The 25,834-nt window shown below is 42.0% G+C and overlaps 1 protein-coding gene across 1 annotated transcript in view; it reads left to right on the forward strand.

The window, feature by feature from the left end:
* Nucleotides 1-25,834, forward strand: part of ECEL1 (endothelin converting enzyme like 1) — a 104,274-nt gene that overhangs the window by 14,435 nt on the left and 64,005 nt on the right. The window contains exon 3 of the mRNA XM_075864110.1: nt 25,603-25,671. Coding sequence (XP_075720225.1) covers nt 25,603-25,671 — 69 coding nt within the window. The remainder of the gene's footprint in view (nt 1-25,602; nt 25,672-25,834) is intronic.

Raw genomic sequence — 25,834 nt, forward strand, 5'->3', positions numbered from 1 at the left:
ACTAGCTTGATCGCTCCCTTTTAATGCTAAATCCTGCTACGTATTCCTGATTTTCATGCCCCTCAGGGTCCATTTAAAATGTTTAATGATGAATGTCTAGAATAGCTCTTCTAGTATCTGGCTAGATTCTCTATTTCAATTTTATTACTCCTTAATTCATTCAGAAATTGTGCGTACTGCCTAGACTATCGCAAGGTTCAATATATTTGCTTGTTAAGGATTTCATAGAAAAGAAAGGCATCTCCACCTTGTGACCTAAAGCAGTATTACAATGTTGTAGTATACTCTCGCCTTTTTTTCACGGTTTAATTTAGCAATTAATTATAACAATAATATATATGACCATTGCTGCAAGGGAGGCATTATTTATTTACAGACTGGATCATCCCTTTGCCAGGGAAGAACAGCAACAAGGAAAGAACATTCCCTGCAGCTGTTCTCTAGGCACCATCAACAGAATAGGGAATTTGAATCCTTTCAATTGAGAGAGGAGAGGGGCTTTACCCAAGGAAGACATACTATATGTGCAACCTGTGGAGCTGCACAAGGGCCCAGTCAGGGGCGTAACCAGGAAAGACTGGGCCCCATAGCAAACTTTTGACTGGGGCCCCCCTTCCCCTGGGTATCACTCAACCCCCCCTGTAGATAGTGCCTCCCTATAGATTCCGCCACACAGCGCCCCCTATAGATAGCACCATACAGCCCCCTGTAGATAACGTCATATAGCCCTCCCCATGTAGATAACGTCATACAGCCCTCCCCCTGTAGATAATGCTATACAGCCCTCCCCCTGTAGATAACGCTATACAGCCCTCCCCTGTAGATAACGCCATACAGCCCTCCGCTGTAGATAACGCCATACAGCCCCCCTGTAGATAACACCATACAGCCCCCCTGTAGATAACACCATAGTAGATAATGGCATACACCCCCTGTAGATAACGCCAGACAGCCCCCTGTAGATAACGCCATACAGCCCCCCTGTAGATAACGCCAGACAGCCCCCCTGTAGATAACGCCATACACCCCCCTGTAGATAACGGCATACAGCCCCCCTGTAGATAACGGCATACAGCCCCCCTGTAGATAACGCCATACAGCCCTCCCCCTGTAGATAACGCCAGACAGCTCTCCCCCTGTAGATAATGCCAGACAGCCCCCCCTGTAGATAACGCCATACACCCCCCTGTAGATAATGCCAGACAGCCCCCTGTAGATAACGCCATACAGCCCCCCTGTAGATAACGCCATACAGCCCTCCCCTGTAGATAACGCCAGACAGCCCCCCCTGTAGATAACGCCATACACCCCCCTGTAGATAATGCCAGACAGCCCCCCCTGTAGATACCGCCAGACAGCCCCCCCTGCAGATAACGCCAGACAGCCCCCCCTGTAGATAACGTCAGACAGCCCTAAACCCTCCCTGTAGGTAACGCCCTGCAGCCCCCAACAAAAAACGGCCTATAGTTTGTCCTACAAAAGACATGCATCCCCTATCCACAGGATAGGGGATACATGTGTGATTGCTGGCAGCGATAAGGAAAACGGGGGACCGAAAGTCCCCCGAAGTTCTCCATGACAAACCTCGGACATCCGGCGTCTGCGCAGTTCAATAAAAATGAAAGGCGCGCTGGTCACGCATGCGCACAAGTCATTTCTATGGAGCTGCAGACATACCCCGGAAGTCTGAGGTTTGTCATGGAGAACTTCGGGGGAATTTCGGTTCCCCATTCTCCTTATCGCTGCCAGCGATCACACATGTATCCCCTATCCTGTGGATAGGGGATGCATGTCTTTTTTAGGAACAACCCCTTCAATGGCGTCGCGCTGTAGCAGCCATAGCAGCTGCTAGCGGAGCCTCCGGCCATGGGAGGGGGGGCCGTGCCGGCGGGCGAAGTGGGCCCCCTCATGCTGCGGGCCCCGTAGCAGCCGCTAACAGCTGTCACTGCGGTAGTTACGCCACTGGGCCCAGTAGGTAAGGGGGCCCACTGATACTATAGGGGTAAGTTAACATGGGGCGAATATGTTGCGTAAAAGTACACAGCGTGTCCGCCCCGGCAGCTACAGGGAATTCCGGGTGAAAAACAACACCAAATGTGGTGCAGTTTTTCACTAGGAATGTCCGATGCAGAAAACTGTAGCATTAGCCAGCCTACTGGCAGGCTGGCCTCCTGGAATGACGTTTCCGCCAGCCCTCTGACATCATCCAGGCCAGCCTCCTGGGATAAAGTTTCATCCCATGTGACCGCCGCTACAGCCTGTGATTGGCTGCAGTGATCACATGGGATGAAAAGTTATCCCAGGAGGCTGGCCTGCAGACGGCAGAGGTAAGTATAAGGTGTTTTTTTTTTTCTAAGTTGCAATTTGCGGCGTAATCGCTGCAATTCCACCTCAAAAGTCGCAGCACTTGACTGTTTGTTGCAGGTTTTAGATCCCCATTAAATTCAATGGGGAAAACCCGCAACAAAATACTGACGATTCCGCAACCACAATTGACATGCTGCAGCTTAAAAAACCGCACCGCAGGTCAATTTGTGTGCGGAATCTCCGCATATCAAGTACGCATGTGGATGAGTTTTCTTGAAATCTCATCCACTTCTCTGCTACTGTATTATGCTGCGGAAAATCCGCAATGAAATACGTTGCGGAAAATCCACAGTATTTAAGCCACGATTGGAATAGCCCTAAGGGAGCTAGTATTAGGTAACTTCCTACTGTCTATTAAATTACATGTAAGGGACTGAGCTAATGAGTTTCATGTCTCACAATTACTAGTGGATAAAGAGGTGTCTATGATAATGAGCTATTAAGAGCAAGGGGCCCATATACTGTTCTTGCACAGGGATCTTCTGCTATCTATGTCCACCCTGGCTTTAGGATATGCTGAAGACCAAATCCTCTACTCTCATATAGGATGAATATACAGTATATTACACATGAATGACAGAATATTGCAAAAATCCAAAGGACCTAATCAGAAGGTTCTGTATAGAATTTAGACTTGATTGCTAGCGGTTTGCTCTAGAAATTGTTGGTGTAAGGCCAGGATCACACACACAGTTTTAATATCATTTTTTGGTGCAGTGTTTGTCCCAGTTGCGGTATAAGGCTGGATTCACACGAGCGTGGCGTTTTTGCGCACGCAAAAATGTGGCGTTTTGCCTGCGCAAAAGGCACTTAACAGCTCCGTGTGGCCTCAGCATATGATGCACGGCTGCGTGATTTTCACGCAGTCACCATCATTATGACACTCCGTTTGGATGTTTGTAAACGTGGTGCTTTTCTGTTTTCATTCATCTTTTTCACAGCTGTTGCGCGAATCACGCTGTTCGCACGGAAGTGCTTCCGTGTGACATGTGTAGTTTTCATGCACCCATTGACTTCAATGGGTGCGTGATGCGCGAAAAACGCCCAAAGAACGGACATGTTGTGACTTTTTTTCAGCGGACTCACGCTGAGTAAAAATCACGCACATGTCTGCACAGCCCCATAGACTAATATAGGTCCATGCGACGCGCGTGAAAATCACGCGCGTTGCAAAGACGTATTTCCCGTTCGTCTGAATAAGGCCTAAAGAAAAGACTGATTCATCTCCTTTCTTTTGTGTCCACTCCTGTGTTTGGCTAAAAAGAACTGAAACAAAAAGCTGCATCAAAACTGTGGGTGTGATCCTGGCCTTAAATGGACACTAACTTTACAACTTATGCTGATGTAATAGTAAACCTGCTATAGAACAACTTAGTACGTTTCTTACTGTTAAAACGTAATTGTTTTATCCATACAAAATATGTGTGAAGTTACTGCAGCTAGGTGTCTCCCTTCCTGTAATCTGCTGTCAACTCCCTGTTGTCAAGCAAAGCCCATACCTGGCTACATACGAGCTGCAGAAGTTGGGAGGTGCCTGCCATTACAAGATTATAAAGAGGGGAGCAGGAGGAGGAAGCAAAGAAAGAACGAGACACAGACATGCTGCATAAAAGTCTATGGTGAAAGGAGGGGTTAGCAGAGGGAGAAAGCAGGAGCAGAGTGAGAAAGACAGAGATGTGCTGCAGCTTCTGGTAAGATTTCTATGTCACCCCAGTCCGGGATTCACAGCTACACTGCTAATTACTGTTGTATGATGTCATCCATGCTGCTGCAGCTTCCATATATGTGATAGATAGAGACAGGATTCTCGTTTTCTATGTGTGCAGTGTATAGAGGACATGGCAGCAGTTAGGCTCCATCCACTAGCTCAGAAACAACTGAGAATTAGAAATAGAGCCTGCAGAGGGTAAACAGCTAAATAATGCAGAATACAAGTCATATAATGTCCAGAAATAGTATTATCCCTCATGTACACACATATGACAGATTATTCTAAAAAGTCACCTGAAAAGTTACGTACTCTTTAAAATGGAAAGGCAGGAATGTACATAATCACTGTTTTTTGGGGGAAGGGGGACTTTTTCATAACGTTTCCTTCTTTTTTTTTTTTGCTCCAACTTCTATATAACTATAAAATTTCCTTTCAAAATGAACCTGTCAGACGAAAACTGAGCAGCAGAGCACTGCTCTAAAACTTCAGAAACATATTGGATTCTAAATGTTACAGTAGCAACCACTTGTGACATTTCCATGGCTCATAAATGTCCAGGGAGGTCAAAACTGAGTCACAGAGAATTTATTGTTCCCAAAGCTACAGCAATAGTAAACGTGTTAATGTTAAGGTATCACACTGACCGCCTAAACTGCAGTCACTCATTAAAAAAACGGATTAAAAATGGCAGTGCAGCCGCTACACTAAGATTTCATAAGAGGACATTAACCCCTTAATACCAAGGTGGACTATCTTTTTTTTACTGCTTAGTGCTGTCTGTGCACGTGTTTGACTGAATGTTTAGCACTAATTGCCTCTTCAAGCTGAAGTGACATTACAGCCGATGGCAGTTTATTTCCATAGCAAATGGTGTATCCATCAGGGACCTGGAAATGGCTCTTAATGTGCAAATTTACATGACTGATACTAGGAGGAAGTTAGAAAAACCTGTTTTGATCTGTGTAATTGTGCAATTTTAGCACAGAAAGCAGAGTAAATTATTGCCAGTTAGAGACAGGAAAAATAGAGGGGAAACGGGTAAAGGAAATAGATAATGAAAGAAACTGTGAGGTGAGGGAACTCATTACTGTCAGATGGTTCTCCAAAGCCCACTTGTTATTGCCTTAAAGTGAAATGCAAAGTTTATACATCAATAATTGCTTTATGTTCTACAGCGATTGTTTCACAGTCCTGTATGTGTCCTGTATAAGCGTTAAATGATGCTGCCCACAAAAATGTTCAATGACAAACAAAGCTGTGATACTTCTTTACATGAGGCACGAAGTGCCTCATTCCTCCATGGTGTTGCTAGATCCTAGGGAATAAATGGGATACAACCACATTCATGCTCATCATTACAGAAAGCTGTTCATAATAACCTTGCTGTATACTTTTCCCTTCAGTGATTATTGTAATACCTTACAGTCGGAGGTAGTAATAAACAGGTAACAAAGGTCAATATGCCGGCATGCATACCAATAGGCTTGGACACAGAGGAGACCCTCATTATGGCTGGCAGCAAAATAGCATAGTATGACGTTACGTTCATTGGTGGCTTATTTATTGATCATACTTGTGAAAAATTATCACGTATTTGCCACTTCATTCGGAGGTGTCCAAGCTATATATATATATATATATATATATATATATATATATATACTGTGTGTGTATGTGTGTATATATATATATATATATATATATATATATGTATACATAACAAAATGTGAAAAATGTAGAGAGTCTGACGACTTTCTGAATGCATTGTATGTATGTATGTATATATATATGTATATGTATATATATGTATATATATATATATATATATATATATATATATATATATATATATATATATAAGGCAATCTTCAGAATTGCAGAGACCAATATTAGTGCCCATTTCTGCTATAAGAAGAAGTAAATGGCCCCCTAGAAGTCATCTTTGCCACTGGCATAAGATAATTAGGAGTAAATGAGCTGAACACTAAATGAACTGAACATTGAAGACTCGCAGCTGTTCAGAGATGCATAAGTGGAACATAAAGATGCAGAGGACATGTGGCCTCCCACAGTCCCAGGACACCTTTCTTCAGACTCAGATGTGCACTGAGTATTGATCAACTTCTTAACTTTATGGGCACAAGTTACTGCATATTTGAACATTAATTTATTATTTTTATATATAAATATATATCTAAAAGGGTTGATTCCTTTTTTAATGAGACATACATTGAAGATGTAGTTCAAGAAAAATGAATGCCAACGAAAGGTTAATGAAGTCTTCTACAAATTATTGAAACTTAGACAGTAGTGACCTTGGGTGCATGCATAACATGTTGAAGATATCCTCCCTTGAAGTATTAGGGTCATCGCAGTTCCAATATGTAATAAGGACAGTAATCTAAAGGGACGCTCTGCTGTTGGTTATCACAGCATGCAGGGACCGATGTGCCATATGGACTAGCAATAAGCTGCCTATCAATTAGACAGCATTAAACTGCCACCGGCTTGGCCTTCTGCCCCAAAATAATGTATAGCAGCATCTAGGGCTGCCAGGGGAACAAGGTTATCTGCTTGGCTGGAGATGAATGGTATTTTGGCATCTTTTAATCTACCGCTTCCAAATGAAATGATTGCAAACAAGTGATTAACTAAGATAATAATGCTACAGATCTTGAGCTGTGCTTATGAAATACACATCTAATTATTAGACATAGTTGGGTCATATGATGTGGTATAGCCCCATTGAACACTCAAGTATTCAATATGAATTTTATTATATTAGAAGAACAAGTACGGGTAATAAATCACCCTGATTATAATATTGGGACGGCTGTTTCCTAATTGTGAAGAGTTCTCATGTTCATGAAGAGGGGTTGTCAAAGCTTAGCACCAGTTCTAGGCATTACTCTACAGTAGGTACTATGCTCTATAATCTACAATGAAGCTAGCTTCTCCCCATCCTGCATCTGCTTACCCCCTTTCAGTACTACCACTTCTAAAATTTCTACAATTTGTTGACAACTGCTCAGGGGTCTACATGGAAATCTTTGGAGCTCCTAGCAAAACTCAGAAAGTGTTCCACCCCTGCTGAGAGATTTGCTGTTTTTCTTTACGTTAGTACATACCATAATTTCATAATGTATCTCAATAGGGATGAGAGGTATGTTTTTCACTCATGAAGCTCAAATTCCGCTGCTTCTCGTCACACAGTCATAGAGGAAAATGAAAACTTTTGGATGCATGCAGCCACCACTAGGGGGAGATAATTGCATATGGGTTTATACAGCTACTATTGAACTCAATTGGAGCTGTAAAAATATATATGCAGGGAGCTCCCCTAGTTGTGACTGCAGACGAACATTATAACTGTGTGACAGGAAGTTTTATCATAGGCCCCTGTGTCCTGCCTCTAATGTAGGTATGCCACTATGCTCGCGATTCAAGAGATGGGAATCATGAAAAATATATTTATAGAAGTCTCTTTTTTTTTTTTTTATAAGTCAAAGAAGCATTAATGTGCTATGTCCACATTATTCATTTAAGTCCAACGACTGTATGTCTGTGCTGTTTTTGTTTTTATATATATATACATATATATATATATATATATATATATATATATATATACACGTGTTTTACATATTAATAATAAATCACTGGTGCCACAATGTGCATTACCACATTCATAATATTATTGGCATTGTAGTGGAACAGCAGACGGTGAACCACAGGCTGCCTTCCCTTTGTCTTGTGTTGTGTACACTCACAAGTTTACATGCTACAGAAGAACCCAGTAAGAAGCAGAATATTATTATTCACTGTATCTGGAAAATATTTGTCATCCCCATGGTTACGCTATCTTTAATTCAAATAAAAAACTCAAAGGGACTTAGAAAAGTCTGAATACTTCTGTAGTCTGTGGGAAATTCTCATATATATACTTGCATGCTGTATGTATGTATATATATATATATATTTATTTAGATATTCACATATACTATATATATACATATACAGTGCATTCGGAAAGTCCTCAAAATAAAGTCCTCAAAATGTGCTAAAATAAGGCAAAATTTAAATTTTTCCCCATCATTCTGCACCCAATACCCCATAATGACAAACAGAAAACAGAAGGTTAGTAATCTTTGCTAATTTGTTGAAAAGAAAAAACTAAATTATTGCATTGGCATAGGTATTCAGAGCCTTTGCTATGACACTTGAAATTCAGCTCTCGGGGCTCCCATTTTTCTAGAAGATCTTAGAAATGTTACACATTGATTGGAGTCCACTTGTGGTAAATTCAATTGATTGGGCATGATTTGTAAAGACACACCCCTGTCTATATAAGGTCTCACAGCTGACAATGCATATCAGAGCAAAAACCAAGCCACGAGGAGGAAAGAACTGCCTGTAGAGCTCAGAGACAGGATTGTGTGGAGGCACAGATCTGGAGAAGGGTACCAAAAAAATTAGTGCTGCACTGAAAGTTCCCAAGAGCACAGTGGCCTCCATAATTCTTAAATGAAAAAAGTTTGGAACAATCAATACTCTACCTAGAGCTGGCCACCCCACAAAACTAAGTAATCGGGGGAGAAGAGCCTTGGTAAGAGAGGTGACCGAGAACCCAATGGTCACTCTTTCTGAGCTCCAAAGATCCTGTGTGATGATGGGAGAAACTTCCAGAAGGTCAACCATCGCTGCAGCACTCCACCAATCTGTGCTTTATGGCAGAGTGGCCAGAAGGAAGCCTCTTCTCAGTAAAAGGCACGTGAAAGCCCGCCTGTAGTTTGCAAAAAAAGCACCTAAAGGACTCTTAGACTGTAAGAAACAAGACTTTGTGGTATGATGAAACCATCATGACAGTAATAATTAGGTGTTGTTCATCAGAATATCATTTAGTAGAAAGATTCGTAGTATAGAGAGTTACAAAGTTACTTAGTTGCATAGGTTCAAAAAATACATAAGTCCATCAGTTTCAGCCTTTCTCAATAAATTACCTGTCATTCATTGCTTGATTAATTACAACCCTCAATGCCATTCATAAATAAATAGGCATCTAGCCTTTTTTTAAATGCTGACATAGTATCGCTACCTCTTGGGGTAGGGTATTCCATAGCTTGACCAGTCTAACGGTAAAGAACTCTTTTCTATATTGATGTCTGAAACGTCTTTCTTCCACATGCAATGAATGTCCCCTGGTAATTTGTAGAGTCCTTGGAAGGTACATATCATATGCTAGTTCTCTGGATTGACCACACATATACTTATACATATTAATAAGATCACCTCTAAGCTGCTCCTTGCATTGAGTGCTGCTGCTTAGCTTATTCGTTACCAGAATACCCAGGTCCTTCTCTAGTTCCATTATCCCCAGTTTTATTCCATTTTATGTATTTGAATTAATGCTAATATTGCGTCCTAAGTGCATTATTTTACATTTATTAACATTAAATTTCATCTGCCATGTTTTTGCTCATGCTGCCAGCTTATTTAGGTCCTTCAGTAATATTTTAAAGTCAAGCTTAGTTTAAGTATCCCACAAAGTTTTGTATCATCAGCAAAAACTGACACCTTGCTATCAATCCCATCCACAAGGTCATTAATAAAGAGATTAAAAATAATTAGGTCTAACACCGATCCTTGAGGTACCCCACTGCTGACCTCAACCCACTTTGAGTAAGTTCCATTTATAACAACCCCTTGTTTTCTGTCCCTTAACCAACTCTTTACCCACATTAATACATGGTCCCCCAGTCTATGTGTCTGTAGCCTCAGAACAAGACTGTTGTGTGGAACTGTAAAGGATCTGCCAGACACAGCTTCTGTGTCGACGCCCGTGGTTAATCAGTCTGCATCTGCTCCTAGGTCTGATAGAGTGACTCGATCTGCTACCACTCAGGCTGGTAGGCTGAGGAGAGGGAGAACCTATCACAGCCTGGCCAGACGGAGCTAGCTCCCGCCCTCAGTCTATTTATATCTTCATTTCCTGCTCTTCCTTTGCCTCTGATTCTGTCTGGTTTCCTGGCTCTGCTGTTCCTGCTAGTACTATTGACCTCTGCTTCAAATTGACCCTGGCTTTACTGACTACTCTCCTGCTCTGCGTTTGGCACCTCGTACACTCCTGGTTTGACTCGACTCGTTCACTACTCTTGTTGCTCACGGTGTTGCCGTGGGCAACTGCCCCATTTCCCTTAGCTTCTGTGTACCCATGTTTGTTTGTCTGTCATGCATTTATTGAACGTAGGGACCGTCGCCCAGTTGTACGCCGTCGCCTAGGACGGGCCATGCAAGTAGGCAGGGACTGAGTGGCGGGTAGATTAGGGCTCACCTGTCTGTCTCCCTACCCCGACATTACATAATCACAGGCCCATATACCTTTTCTACCCTGGTTCCTACACAACTATGGACCCCCTTGAGACCCTGGCTCAGCAAATGCAGGGTCTCTCCCTACAGGTCCAAGCCCTGGCTCAGAGGTGCAACCAGCCTGATGCTAACCAGGTAGTGCCCTCCACCTCACCTCTTGAACCCCACCTCAAGTTGCCTGACCGGTTCTCAGGGGACCGGAAGACTTTTTTCTCCTTTCAGGAGAGTTGTAGGCTCTATTTCCGATTAAGACTCCACTCCTCAGGTTCTGAGAGCCAGCGAGTGGGTATAATTATATCCCGGCTCCAGGACCGCCCCCAAGAATGGGCCTTCTCCTTGGCTCCTGATGCCCCTGAACTTTCCTCTGTTGACCTTTTTTTTTCTGCTCTCAGGCTCATCTATAACGAGACTGACAAGACTGCCTTTGCCGAGAGTCAGCTGGTGAACTTACGTCAGGGTAAGAGACCCATTGAGGAGTACTGCTCTGACTTTAGGAACTGGTGCGTAGCTTCTCGGTGGAATGACCCTGCCTTGAGGTGCCAGTTTAGATTGGGTCTGTCGAACGCCCTGAAAGACCTATTAGTTAGCTATCCCTCTTCTGACTCTCTAGCTCAGGTCATGGCTTTAGCGGTACGTCTTGACCGACGACGAACGACGTCGGGAACGACGACTTGAACGTTTTTGTGCCTTCTCCTCTGGCTCCCCCATGATGGCTCCCGAGGTTCCGTTGCTTCGTTCTTCCACGGGAATCTCGGATGAACCAATGCAACTCGGGGCCTCCGTGTCTCCCCAACAACGTAGAGAGCTCCGCAGGAAGAATCGTCTCTGCTTCTACTGTGGGGATGACAAGCATCAAGTGAACAACTGTCCAAGGCGTAAGAATAAGCAGCCGGAAAACTTCCGCGCCTAAGTGACCATCGGAGAGGTCGCTTGGGCGCACAGGTATTTCCCGTAAATATGAAACCTAATAAGATCTTGCTTCCCTTTCAGGTCTCTTTTGAGGGTAGGTCTGCCACCGGCAGTGCCTTCGTGGATTCAGGGTCTTCTGCTAATATTATGTCTGTGGAATTTGCTATGTCTCTAGCTATGCCATTGATTGATTTGCCTAAACCTGTCCCGGTAGTGGGTATCGACTCCACTCCACTTGCTAATGGTTATTTTACGCAGCATACCCCTGTTTTTTAACTGTTGGCTTCATTCATTTGGAGCAGTGCTCTGTACTGGTGATGCAGGGATTATCGTCCGATTTGGTTTTAGGCCTTCCCTGGTTGCAGATGCATAATCCCATGTTTAACTGGAATACTGGGGATCTTATCAAATGGGGTAATGAATGCATGACTGTTTTTCTGTTAATTTTATTTCTCTCCCTGAGGAGGTGAACACTCTACCTGAGTTTATTTAGGACTTCACTGATGTTTTTTTCTAAAAAGGCCTCCGAAGTATTACCTCCTCATAGAGAATACGATTGCGCAATCGATTTGGTACCAGGAGCTAAGCTCCCTAAGGGTAGGATTTTTAATCTTGTCCCGAACGTGAGGCCATGACAGAATATATCCAGGAAAGCCTGGCCAAGGGTTACATTCGCCCCTCTACTTCTCCGGTAGGTGCTGGCTTCTTCTTCGTAGGGAAGAAGGATGGTGGTCTTAGGCCGTGCATCGATTACCGAAACTTGAATAAGCTCACTGTAAGGAACCACTATCCCCTTCCTTTGATTCCTGATCTCTTCAATCAGGTTCAGGGGGCCCAATGGTTCTCTAAGTTTGATCTTCGGGGGGCTTATAACCTTATCCGAATCAGAAAAGGGGATGAGTGGAAGAATGCGTTTAACACGCCCGAAGGTCATTTCGAATACCTCGTCATTCCCTTTGGGTTGTGAAATGCTCCCGCGGTCTTCCAGAATTTCATAAATGAGATTTTAAGAGACTACCTGGGGGTATTTCTTGTAGTGTACCTTGATGACATACTTGTGTCTTCCAAGGACTGGTCCTCCCACATTGAGCATGTCAGGAAGGTACTCCAGGCCCTTCGGGAAAACAAACTCTTTGCTAAATCCGAAAAATGTGTGTTTGGGGTGCAGGAGATACCATTTTTGGATCATATCCTCACTCCTAATGAATTCCGCATGTGTCGACGCCCGTGGTTAATCAGTCTGCATCTGCTCCTAGGTCTGATAGAGTGACTCGATCTGCTACCACTCAGGCTGGTAGGCTGAGGAGTGGGAGAACCTATCACAGCCTGGCCAGACGGAGCTAGCTCCCGCCCTCAGTCTATTTATACCTTCATTTCCTGCTCTTCCTTTGCCTGTGATTCTGTCTGGTTTCCTGGCTCTGCTGTTCCTGCTAGTACTATTGACCATGGCTTTATTGACTACTCTCCTGCTCTGCGTTTGGTACCTCGTACACTCCTGGTTTGACTCGGCTCGTTCACTACTCTTGTTGCTCACGGTGTTGCCCCTTTCCCTTAGCTTCTGTTTACCCTTGTCTGTTTGTCTGTCGTGCACTTATTGAGCGTAGGGACCGTCGCCCAGTTGTACGCTGTCGCCTAGGACGGGCCATGCAAGTAGGCAGGGACTGAGTGGCGGGTAGATTAGGGCTCACCTGTCTGTCTCCCTACCCCTACATTACAGGAACAGTATCAAAAGCTTTTGCAAAATCAAAATAAATCACATCAGCCGCATGACCAACATCCAAATTTGCTTAGACATTGCTTTGCTATTTACTTTGTAGTTCATCTCTTAGAATATCCTCACATACTTTACATACCACAGATGTCAAACTTACTGGACGGTAGTTACTCGGTTCCACCTTTTTACCCCCCTTAAATATTTGTACAGCATCAGCTGTCCTCCAATCCTGTGGCACTGATCCTGTTACAAAAGAGTCTAAGAAGATGAGATATAATGGTTAATAATTATGTGAAAACAATTGTTAGACCTTGAAAGTCTCAGGCTGATTAATTATTTAGAAACAATTATAATAGACTGAAGTTTTTACGACCCCAGGACGATAAGATTTTTATGTCTTAGGCCCTATTCACACGACAGGGATTCTCGGACGTGTGACGGACGTTTTTTGAACGGCCGTCACACGGCCGCAGTAGAAACAATGGACCCCAAATGGAGCTATTCACACGGCCAATTTTTTGACTGCCCGATAAACCAGGCTGTCAAAAAATGGAGCATGCCCTATTTTGGGCCATTCTACAGAGGGCAGTGTGTGGCATTATCTACAGGGGGCTGTGGCAGTATCTACAGGGGCTGTGGGGCATTATCTGCAGAGGGAAGTGTGGGGCAAAAAAATGACAAATGAAATTCATCCATTTTTAAAACGGACAGGGAAAAAACTGATGCAAAACGCGTCAAAATCGGCCATTAAGAACGGAAATACGGCACGGAGCGGAACGAATGCAAAATGGCCTAGAAAAACTGAACACGACGGCCATTTTTATCGACCGACACTTGGACCCTGTCATGTGAATAGAGCCTAACGAGGCTGACGTTTTTTATCTTCTCCAAATAAGATTTCAGGTTTAGTATTAAGGAAGCTTAGAACAGATAAGGTAACAAGATGTACAAAAAGTATAAAGCATAAAAGCACTAGTGAAACAACAAATTACTTAACTTGACTCCAACCCTGGAGGCGCAACTCTTGGGGACAGGAAGATAAGACGTCAAAACTGACCATTGTTAGCACAAAAACTCCTGATGGGCTTTGCAGTTTTTGACTTCTTAGGCAGAGTTTTCACAAAGCCAAAAGACCATGGAATTGTGTGTGGAAATTATGCAGCATTTACAGTAACAACAAAGTGATTGAGATTTTGCAAATCTTAGTCACCTGCTGTGGGGAAAAAATGCAGAAAAGTCACGCGGAAAGTGTTCTGCAGTGCGACTTTCAAATCCACAACATGTCAATTTATGATGCGTATTCTGTGAGAGATGCTGCCTGTTTATCCCATAGGCTTCAATGGGGAGCATAAATTCCGCACTACAATATGCAAGTTTAGATTAGTTGCTTTTCGTACAGCATTTACGCAGTGGAAACACAGTAAAAACCGCTGGAAATCTGCAGGTGCACAGAAAGTTTACTATAACCAATGCTTGACACTAAATCTGCAGGTAAGACCGCTGCAGAAACAAAATGCAACGTTTCTGCAGCAGCAATATGGGCAGCAAAAACACACTATGTGCTGCAAATTTCAGTCACTGAATTACCTGAGGTTTTTTAAGATTCCCCTGCAGATTTTCTGTTGCAGAAAATCTGCAGTGTATTCTGCATGTGGGAACATACCCTTAGGCCAGGTCCCTACGTAGCCCTACGTAGCGTAAACGATGAAAAATTTCCACAACAGAATTCTGTGCGGAAATTCCGCAGCATTTACAGTAGCAGCAAAGTAGATGAGATTTTGAAAATCTCATGCCCACGCTGCGGAAAAAAAATGCAGCGAAAATGTTAGTAAATTGACCTGCGGTAAATTTATGCTGCGTTTTTGTTGCTTTTCTGTTGTGGGTTTCCCCATTGAATTCAATGGGGATCCAAAACCCACAACAGAAAGCACAGTGTTGCGACTTTTGCAGCGGAATCACTGTTGTAGTTGCTACACCTGGTCGCCTTATTGACCATCTTGAAACCAACTCAGAAAAAAAAATCATACTTACCCAGAACTCCCTGCTTCTTCCTTCAGTCCGGTCTCCTGGGATGACGTTTCATCCCATGTGACCGCTGCAGCCAATCACAGTAAATCACAATTTCTCAAGGGGTGTAGTTTCCCAAATGGGGTATTTTTGGGGGTGTTGCCTTTGTTTTGGCACCACAAGACTTCTTCTAACCTAACATGGTACCTAAAATATAATTTAAAAAAAGAAGGCCCTAAAATCAACTAGGTGCTCCGTTGCTCCTGAGGCTGGTGTTTCAGTCCAGTAGCACACTAGGGCCACAAGAGGGATATTTCTAAAAACGGCAGAATCAGGGCAATATATATTCAGTTGTGTTTCTCTGGTAAAACTTTCAGTGTTATGGGAAAAAAAACGATTAAAATGGAGTTTCTGCAAAAAAAAATTAATTTGCAAATTTCCCCTCCGCTTTGCTTTAATTCCTGTAAAACGCTTAAAGTGTTAAGAAACTTTCTAAACGCAGTTTTGAATACTTTGAGTTGTGCAGTTTTTAAAATGGGGTTATTTATAGGGCTTTCTAATACATAGGTCCCTCAAAGTCACTTCAGAACTGAACTGGTCCCTAAAAAAATAGGCTTTTGAAATTTTCTTGAAAATGTGAGAAATTGCTGCTAAAATTATAAGCCTTGTAACATCCTAAAAAAATAAAATAATGTTAAAAAAACGATACAAACATAAAGTAATTTCGATTGTTTCAAGATTATACCCTTAGAGCAAATAACCATATCTAATACGTAACTGTACATGGAATAAAGCCTATTTTTACTCATATGCTCTCCGATCGAGTAAAGTAATTACCTAAGGTTGCGCCAGAGGGAAAATCCACTTTTTATCCTTTTCTTTTACCACATAAAGTGACACGTCAGATTTTAAAAGTATATACTACATACTCCACTATACTACAAACCGTAATCTAACCACAACATGTGAACACACAATTAACATTTTCAAAGGAAATTAAAAAAAAGTTTCAGTGTTTTTGAATAATTATATTTTTTGGAAATTTTCTGTTTTATTTGACTAAGTAATTTAGCTGCCAGAGGTGTAGCATGAAGCCACAGGGTCGTGGTGAAAAATTTGTATCAGGGCCCATCTCCAGTTACAGTTGTGTGCAATGGCTTCACAACTTGTAGAGTCTATATATATAGATATATGTTATAAAAGTGAGGTATTCACTGTACTGTAATAAAGCTCTGCCTACAGTTATCACATGTTTATCATGAAACGGCATCATATCCTTTAAAGAACTATGGTCTTCTAATGGAGCAAGTGACACTTTGACCCATGTGTGACGGCAACCTTTACACCTATATTACCAGTGGCGTAACTAGTGCTGTAGCAGCCATAGTGGCTGTTACGGGGCCCACTGAAGGAATACCCCACATGCCCGCTGGCGGCGCAAGCAGCCACTACGTCTACTTCAGTGGTAGCAATGACACATTCAATAGTATCTGCATCCTTAGGGCGCAGATACCATTGAATCCTATGAATCCGTGAATCCTATGACAGATACCTCCCTGCTTTGCCGTTTACTAGGCTACAGGCCACGTTCAGCCTGCAGTCTATCAGTCGCAGGGACAGGATCCCTGTGCAGGCCAGCGTGACAACATCACTGGAACACGGCGGCCTACGCAAGGATCTCGCCGGAGTTGATTCTTTGAAGCAGCTCCATTCATTGTGGGAACGGGGCCTAGTTGAGTACAACTATTTTTGTTTTATATGTTTGGGGGCGCTATCTACAATGGGGGCTGTATGTCACTATCTACAAGGGGGAGGTGGGGGCACTATCTACAAAGGGGGCTGTATTGCACTATCTACAAGGTTGAGGTAGGGGCACTATCTACAGAGGGGGCTGTATGGCACTATCTACAAGGGGAGGTGGGGGCACTATCTACAAAGGGGGCTGTATTGCACTATCTACAAGGTTGAGGTAGGGGCACTATCTACAGAGGGGGCTGTATGGCACTATCAACAAGGGGGAAGTGGGGCCGCTAGCTACAGGGGGGCTGTATGGCACTATCTACAGGGGGGGCTGTATGGCACTATCTACAGGGGGCTGTATGCCACTATCAACAAGGGGAGGTGAGGGTGCTATCTACAGAGGAGGCTGTATGGCACCTTTTACAGTGGGGCTGTGTGACGCTATCTACAAGGGGGGCGGTATGGCACTATCTACAAGTGGGAGGTGGGGGACGCTATCTTCAAGGGGGAGGTGGGGGCACTATTTACAGGGGCAGCTGTATGGTGCTATCTACAGGAGGGCTGTATGGCACTATCTAAAGGGGGTCTATATGACACTATCACTACAGAGGATCTGTATGGCACTATCTACAAGGGGGTTGTGGGGGCACTATCTACAGGGGTTCACTATCTACAGGGGGGGCTGTATGGCACTATCTACAAGGGGGAGGTGGAGGGCACTGTCTACAGGGGGTGCTGTCACTATCTACGAGGGGGAGGTGGGGGGCACTACCTACAAGGGGGTGCTGTATGGCACTGTCTACAAGATGGAGGGGACACTATTTACAGAGGGGGAAGGGTGGTACTATCTACAAGGGGTTGTGAAACTATCTACAGGGGGGGTTGTATAGCAGAATCCACAGGGGGGCTGTATGGCACTATCTACAGTGGGGCTGTATGACGCTATCTACAAGGGGGCAGTATGGCACTATCTACCATTGGGAGGTGGGGGCGCTATCAACAAGGGGAGGTGGGGGCACTATTTACAGGGGCAGCTGTATGGCACCATCTACAGGAGGGCTGTATGGCACTATATACAGGGGGTCTGTATGGCACCATCTACAGGGGACTGTATGGCACTATCTACAAGCGGGAGGTGGGGGACACTATCTACAGAGGCGGAAGGGTGGCACTATCTACAAAGGGGGGTGACACTATTTACAGGGGCATTGTATAGCAGAATCTACAGGGGGACTGTATGGCACAATCTACAGGGGTGCACAATCTACAGGGGGGCTGTGTGTGTCACCCACGGGAGGGGGTGCCCAGTCAAAAGTTTGCTATGGGGCCCAGTGTTTCCTAGTTACACCCCTGTATATAACTACACCACTCCCAGATACTACAGAGTTAAGCGCAGTCAAGTATGACAGTCACAGCAATGATCTATTGATTTTTCTTGCAGACATAATTTTTGAGGTCGGTACTCTGTCCCCAGAATGAGTTTAAGGATGATGTCCCTCCCCATCAGTATAAATGTCACATATTGAACTTACTGGAATTTGCAGAAAGGACGTACTTCCCAGCCGAAAGCTTTTCTCTATGATGTGCAGTTACACTGTTGCAACATGAGCATCTTCATTTCACAGTGACAGGAAAATGCATCTTGAGCCATTAGAGTGCCTCATTTGTAACAGGAATGTGATGAGATGTAATCGAGATTAATGTCCTGCAGCTTTTTCAGGGGTAGTCTGTCCTGGGTATTTTATTTACCACATAAATGCATTCATGCATACACTCTATAATGGCTTTATTTCTGGAAACAGTCATATTGCAATGTGGTGTTTAGAATTAATAGAAAACGCAGAAATTATCGCACCAAAACTGCAGCGTGAAAAGTCAGCCTGAAAGGGGTTGTCCAGTTTCAGCAAATTATTGTTATTTTCTGTAGAATTAAAAGTTATACAATTTTCCAATATACGCTCTGTATTAATTCCCTCATGTTTTCAAGATCTCTGCTTGTTGTTATGCAGTAGGAACATTCATTGATTACTTCCAGTGGATAAAATTCCGTCCATGGTCATGTGATCGGCAAACAGGTGCTGGGATCATTAGAAAACACAGCTCTGATACACATACTGCAACTGTAACGAGCTGTGCACCTGTGTGTCCATCACATGACCATGGACAGAATTGTATCCATTGGATGTAAACAATGAATGTCTGTACTGAGTAACCACGAAGAATTAATACAGAAAAAACATTGGAAATTTTCTCTTAATTTCACTATAAAAAAAATAACATTTATTTGCTGAAACTGTACAATGCCCTTTAAGTCTGGATACACAGACATTGTTTTGCTGCGTTTTTCATGAAGTTTTTATTTGCATTTTTTTAATACATTTTGTAGTGCACCCAACATTTGATAAAAAATTATAAAGAAATATAAAATGCACTACATACAACAGCGTTTTGGTTTGCAGAGTTTTTGTTGCTTTTTTTATGGTGTGTGATGTAAGGGTATGTGCACACACAAAATCAAAAACGTCTGAAAATACTGAGCTGTTTTCAAGGAAAAACAGCTCCTCATTTTCAGACGTTTTTTAGGCCACTCGCGATTTTCGCTGCATTTTTTACTCCAAAAACGTTCCAAGAAGTGACATGCACTTCTTTTTCGCGGGCGTCTTTTTACGTGCCATTTTTGGAAAACGAGGCGTAAAAAAACTCCCCTTTGGAACAAATCGCCTGAAATATGACTGAAAACACTCAGTGTGAACATACCCTTAGCATGCTCTAGGTCTGGAATTTTTTCTGGTCTTTTTCCCATAGACTTCTCTACAGGACTTCAAAAACACAGTAAAAAAAAAAAAAAGCAAGCACAAAATTTCACTATATAAAAAATGCTACCAAAAACGCCATAAAAAAATAATGTTACATTTTTAAAACGCCAGAAAAAAATCAGTGTGTCAAGGAGGCCTTATGGAATGTCTCAGTTTACTATGTCTTGTGGGACAGTGACATGGAAACTCCTCACTTGATATATTTATCTGAAAACGTATGTTTTCATATGTACAGTAGCTAAAATGCAAACACATACATAATATCCACCATGTCCATAGTCATACACTGACCCGCAGAGTAAATACTGAGAAAGGTGATGTAAATGAAGACACAATTATGGAACCTGCTCATCGCTGCCGAGTCCAGGAAGGAAGAAGGGAGGAGGAAAGTGTAGTAAAGCCAATTCAGAGGGGGGTTCTGGCAAGCTCTACGAAGGTCACCATGACCTTCAGAATCACTTTATAGATTATCTTTTTTCATACTGTATAATTTGTTCTAATGTCTTGGCTGGCTTCCCTCATAAGATTAGGCCAAGAAGCAACAAAGAGGAAAGAAGAGAGGGAAAATTTCAGTTTGTGAGAGAAATGGTGAGAGAGAGTGACAACCACACAGAGTAATATTAAATGCTCCATGCTAAGATATAAGAAAGTGTCATTCCACAAGTGCAGGTTTATTTTATGTACTATTATATGAACCACACACTGCTGCCATTCTACTACCATATTAGCTAACAGCAGCCCTAGATTATCTGCAGGTACGGTTGGGCACTTATTTTTCTTTCTTATATCTACTATCAGAAATCTTACGTTTGTCCCATAAGACCTCATCAATAAAGATATTGATTGCATTAAAACATGCTGATTAGATGTTTGTTGTAGTTGTTCTAGTAACTATACAGGTATAAAGACCTGTTCACACCAGCGTCTGTGTTTCCATTGTTCAGCTCCGTCAGATGAGCAGATGAACACAAATACCAGAAGCGCCGGTTCCGTAGCAAGACGGACACCATCGGCGCCCAACGGAACCCATCGACTGGGTTCTTTTAGGTTTCGGTCATGGTGTCAGTGGTTTTACCAGAAATAATAGCGCTATTGTTTCCGGTATTTTGGGCCGGATCTCTGACAGAGGCCCCTAACGGAGCGTACAACGTAGATGTGAACAGGCCTTAACCCTATATTATTTTATATTTTTAATGAAGATCTAAGTAAAAGTAGTAACCAAAATTTTATTTGCGCTTGCCCTCCTAATGCTTGCCTCCTAATGCTGCTGTAGAGCATCACTTAGGCTATGTTTACATTTAGAGTAATTTCTGCAGATTGCAGTTTATTGCACTAGCCGCAAAGTTGAAGAGATTTTAAAAATCTCATCAACACGCTGAGGAAAATTTCCATGCACTTCAAATTGACATGACGAGTTCAATGGTTAAGAAAAAATCTGCAACAAATGGCAAATATCCCATTTTTTGCTGCCGAACAGCTGCATTTGCCCAGAAAACAATTCCAGCTGGAAGGATTTTTAAAAATAAATTATATCAAACAAAAATACCAAACTCACCTACCCTGGCGCTCCCGTAGCAATGCGTCCATGCTCCCTGGGATGATCTGTATTCATCCGACTTCCTGCGATGATGTTTTGTCCAATCTGACCGCTGCAGCCTCTCACAGGCGGCAGTGTCACATGGGACGAGACATCATCCCAGGAGGCCTGGCTCAACACAGACCAGACTATTTGCTATGTAAGTGCCAGGGGAGGTGAATTAAGTATTTTATTTTATTTTTCTTAAATCCCCTTTGTCCCCTCTAATCTCCTCTCCTCAGCAGCAGCGGCTGATACTCCCTGCAGAATCTGGGTGAGATTTGCTGCAGAGTTTTCTATAGCAAAACCAAAGTGTATGAACATACCAATGAAAACTAATCCCGACAGAATGATCCTCCGTATTTGCATCATTGAAATGATGGTCTTTAAAACATCATAACAAAAACATTGATCATTATAGGGTATATTCACATGCAGAAAGTCTGTTACACACAGTACATCTGAATGGGGTTGTTTCTGCAGCAAGTGCATGGCTTTCTGCAAGTCCCATTCAGGTGGGTGGGACAGTCACAAAAATGTCTGCAACAAATCTGCCTTATTTGACCAAACCCTTATACACAAAGATGACGTTGTACCAAAAATGTAAGATGCGACTGATACAAAACTGTACAACATTTCTAGCGTTGACCCTCGCCTAAGGAATTGGCTACTGTCTAATCAACCCATCAATATAGCATTATCTTTTACAGTATCTTTACTGAATTACTTGTCCTGTATGACTATCACAGCTTCATACATTGTCTATTGATTTCTTTGAAGTGCATCAGTCAACGTCAGATTACACGAGCTGCAGTCTTCTTCTGGTGCCTGTCATATAATGGAAGCACTGGATCGCAAATACCTTAAATCACCCAAATTTCCTAACTCTAAGGCACATAAAGTTATGTCACAACTTGTGTACAAATGTCCTGCTTCCACAGCTGCTGTATTGACTTCTAGCGCATTAAAGAGGTTGTCTGGTTTGGAACCTTTTCCAAAACCCTATTAGGTCATTTTTAGCTAATATAAGGGAAAGGTTCCCCATTCAGGACTCTCATCTATTACCCGGAGTCAGGAGGACCCGGCCTGTCCATGCATTAGACTAACAGCTTATTGGTTTAAATGAGCTATGTGTAATGCATTATATTTCCTGTGGTGGTGCTGCAAGAACATTGATTACTTGCTGCTGTCTTTGATCACTGGACAGCCTGTGATCAGCTTAGCATCAAGAGATCTTTCAAACAAAAAGGGATTCATCAAAGCAAACAACCCCTTTTCCTGGGCTTTATTAAACTTTGGAATAAGAGAAATAAGTCACTGGGTATAGACAAGATGGGACGTGATGATATCATGATTGAAGATTGATGTCATTATATACCTCTAAGGTCAATGCTACATATATACAGTATATTACAACGAATTAGACTTGTTGCATGGTGAGGGGTTAGTTTAGGCAAGACCAGATTAAGATTTAATAGTAGTGGAGGCTCCTTGGCAAAATATGTGGAGACTGGCCCCTATTCAAACTCTGGGTCCTGGACCCCCTATCCCAGTCATATATAGTAGAGATGGCCACATAAATGTGTGGCCGTCTCCACTGAAATCAATGGGAGTTGTAGAGAAAGCCGAATCAGTGATTCCCCTAGACCTCAAAAGACAGAGACAGACACATGCGAGGCCACCTCTTCTCACCTGAATAAGATCATGCATTAAGAAAGGCGGAGGCCCCCTAAATCTCAAGGTGGAGGAGGCCAGATGGAACATGCCCCATGTGCCCTCCCTATAATCTGTATAATCTGGCCTTGAGTATAGGAAGTCTTCATATGTCTTTTTCTTACCACGTTCAAACATTCTTTCATGATTGGAAAAATGAGGATCAGTGAGCTATCCAAAATACTTTTTAAACGGATACAGCACCAACAAGTTATTTATAATAAAAAATGAGGGTACTGTAAATGAGAATCACGTAATAATGTAGAGTGTATTACAGTAAAACTAAAATCCTCACATAAAGGTCTATGAATTAATATTAATGTATGGAGTTCAGATATAACCTACAAATTATTCAGCATGCTCAACATTCCCCTTCAAGATTTTCCCTTCCTGCAGTTTTCCTGTAAGACTTTTCTGTCTGGACACTAACTTTAATATCTTAGTTTGTTTTTAAGAATTTTTTTTATCGCTGCCGGTAATTTCTTTCACCAACTGCTGCTGTTTCTGACTCCCCACTGCTTGCAAAGCATTCTGGGTCAATTAGGCACCAGCAGGGAAATATGAGAAGTAGCAGCAGGAGAAGGAAAAGAACAGCCCAAAATTTAACGACAAAGTGTTTGTTCAGGAAAAGTTTATGAGAGAATCTGCAGTGATTCAACCATATTTACAATTTATTCATCTATTTCATTTGAGATTGAATTATAGAAAGAAATATTTCATGACATCATGAATGTGCAGGTTTCATCCAGTAATACTTTTATATAGCAAATAATGGCTCATAGTCCAGGAATAATAAAAGCATGGAATTCTCAAAATTTTGCCAGGTAAAGCTCAGGAAAAAAGACGTTCATAAGATGATATATTATAAATTTCTTTTTTTATTCACAGACCTCAGATTTTAGATTTGCAAAACATTGCTTCACAAATTCCATGGCAATTTCAGAATTCTGTTATATTTACATAAAAGTAATAAAAACCCGAGATGCATGCAGCAAATCTGTTTGTATGGACCCTGTACAGTGACACATGGAGTCCCTATTGGTTTCAACCTGTACACATTTTCTCCAATACAGCATGTGATGGAGCTTACCTCGATTTTGTTTTTCTCTCATGGTTGCCCCTATTAATCTGGCCCACATTTAGTAATGCTGTCTAAGAGTTAACCGGGCAGACACAAAATGCGTCAAATTTATAACAGTTGTGCACGCTTTATGATAATTTGGGAGCATCTTGTATGACCTATTGGACACATTTCTCATTTTTTATACCACTTTTCATTTTGGCTTGTCAACAGAATTTTGTACCAGTTTCTTTGGCCCACTTTTGGTTCACACCCGTATCTGACAAGTCACGCCCTTTGTCGCTAAACCACTCCCCTTCTGGGGCACTTTTAAAGAGTTTTGTGAGGTGCAATCATCAAAATTGAGCCCCACTGCACCAAACTGACAAAATGTGGCACATTTTTTTGTCACTTTCGAGACCCAGACACAGTAGTAGACCGTGTACCTCTATATAATCAGAAACACATTAAGGTGCGTTAAAAATATCACAGCCATGAGTATTTAGCATCCATAATTAATTATCTACTTCATAATATTCTACCAATCCACAAATGTGATTAGAATCCTCTTAATATATTAATCTAGAAGAACATTTCTTATCCACCCTCTACAGTCTTCCATGAGATACATTTATAACACAGATCATGAAAGTGGCTAGAAAATTTTGCTGCCACTAACAAAAAAAATTTCACATAAATTTCCCTATCCCATTATACCCCTTTTCTAATTTTGTTTTACTAGCCCATAAATCCCGCTCCTTTGGCCTACTCTAGCATACGTTCTAGCAATACCAAAGCCCCGGCCAGGAATGTCCTCAAAATGCCCACATACGACTGTTTTAATACATATTAGCATAAACCACGCTACTTTTGTGGTCTGGTTTGCAGGACGGCCCCACAGACAAACATATTGTTGGTAAGTAAGATTCTACCCACGTTGTTCTTCCTAAAGATTGACCCTAGAATGTTTTGATGTAACTGTTACAATATTTCATTTTCACTGGTCAATATTTCTCAGACAGTGTTCAAGAATGTTCACCTGGAAATTTTTCTGAATTAAACTTTCCACTTAATTTCATAATAGTTATCCAATTTAAACAGTATTTCCACCAAAAATATATAATTAGCCTTATAATAGTTAATCAGAAGAGAAGTTAGAATGACTATTGTGTTTTCTGGCTATTATGTTTGGGTTTTTTACTGGCATTTATTGGCAATTTTTATTTAGTTGCAGTGGCTAATTGCGCAAAAGTGACCACAGGAAGTGCAGCCATATTGGTTGTTACCTTTAAATCAACTGTCATTTTGTAAACACATTCTATCAATGCCCAAAATGCAGTTTTACTATCGGTTATTCAAAAGCTTATTCAATGGGGACAACAAATTTAACTGAAATTCCTGTTACCAATTTTACAAAAATGGTTGATGCAACGGAATAGAAAAATGCCAATATCTGTGAAAGTAAAATAAACACAATTACTAAACTTTGGTTATAGTACTAACTTCTGATGTACTAATATATTGAGATTTTTACCTTTTGAGTGAAGAGACGCTTTGAAAAGAATGTTATATGTGTATGGATATCTCGAGCCTTTAGTTGCTTCTCGTGTTTTTCATTTACAGATTGATCAGGATGGCCTAACCCTGCCAGAGAGAACACTCTACCTAGGACAGGATGAAGACAGTGAAAAGGTATGACATAAAGAGTATTGTGTTTTTTAATAACTAATATCAATCTACATTTATTTGCGTAAAGGGTCAATTGATCTAATCAGATCTGCTTAAGCATTTTGGCTGATAATCACTATTATGAATAATCAGTGGTGTAAAAAGTAGTTCCTAGGGATCCAATGGA

This window comes from Rhinoderma darwinii, chromosome 4 (genome assembly GCF_050947455.1).
Source record: "Rhinoderma darwinii isolate aRhiDar2 chromosome 4, aRhiDar2.hap1, whole genome shotgun sequence".
NCBI classification, from domain to species: Eukaryota; Metazoa; Chordata; class Amphibia; order Anura; family Rhinodermatidae; genus Rhinoderma; species Rhinoderma darwinii.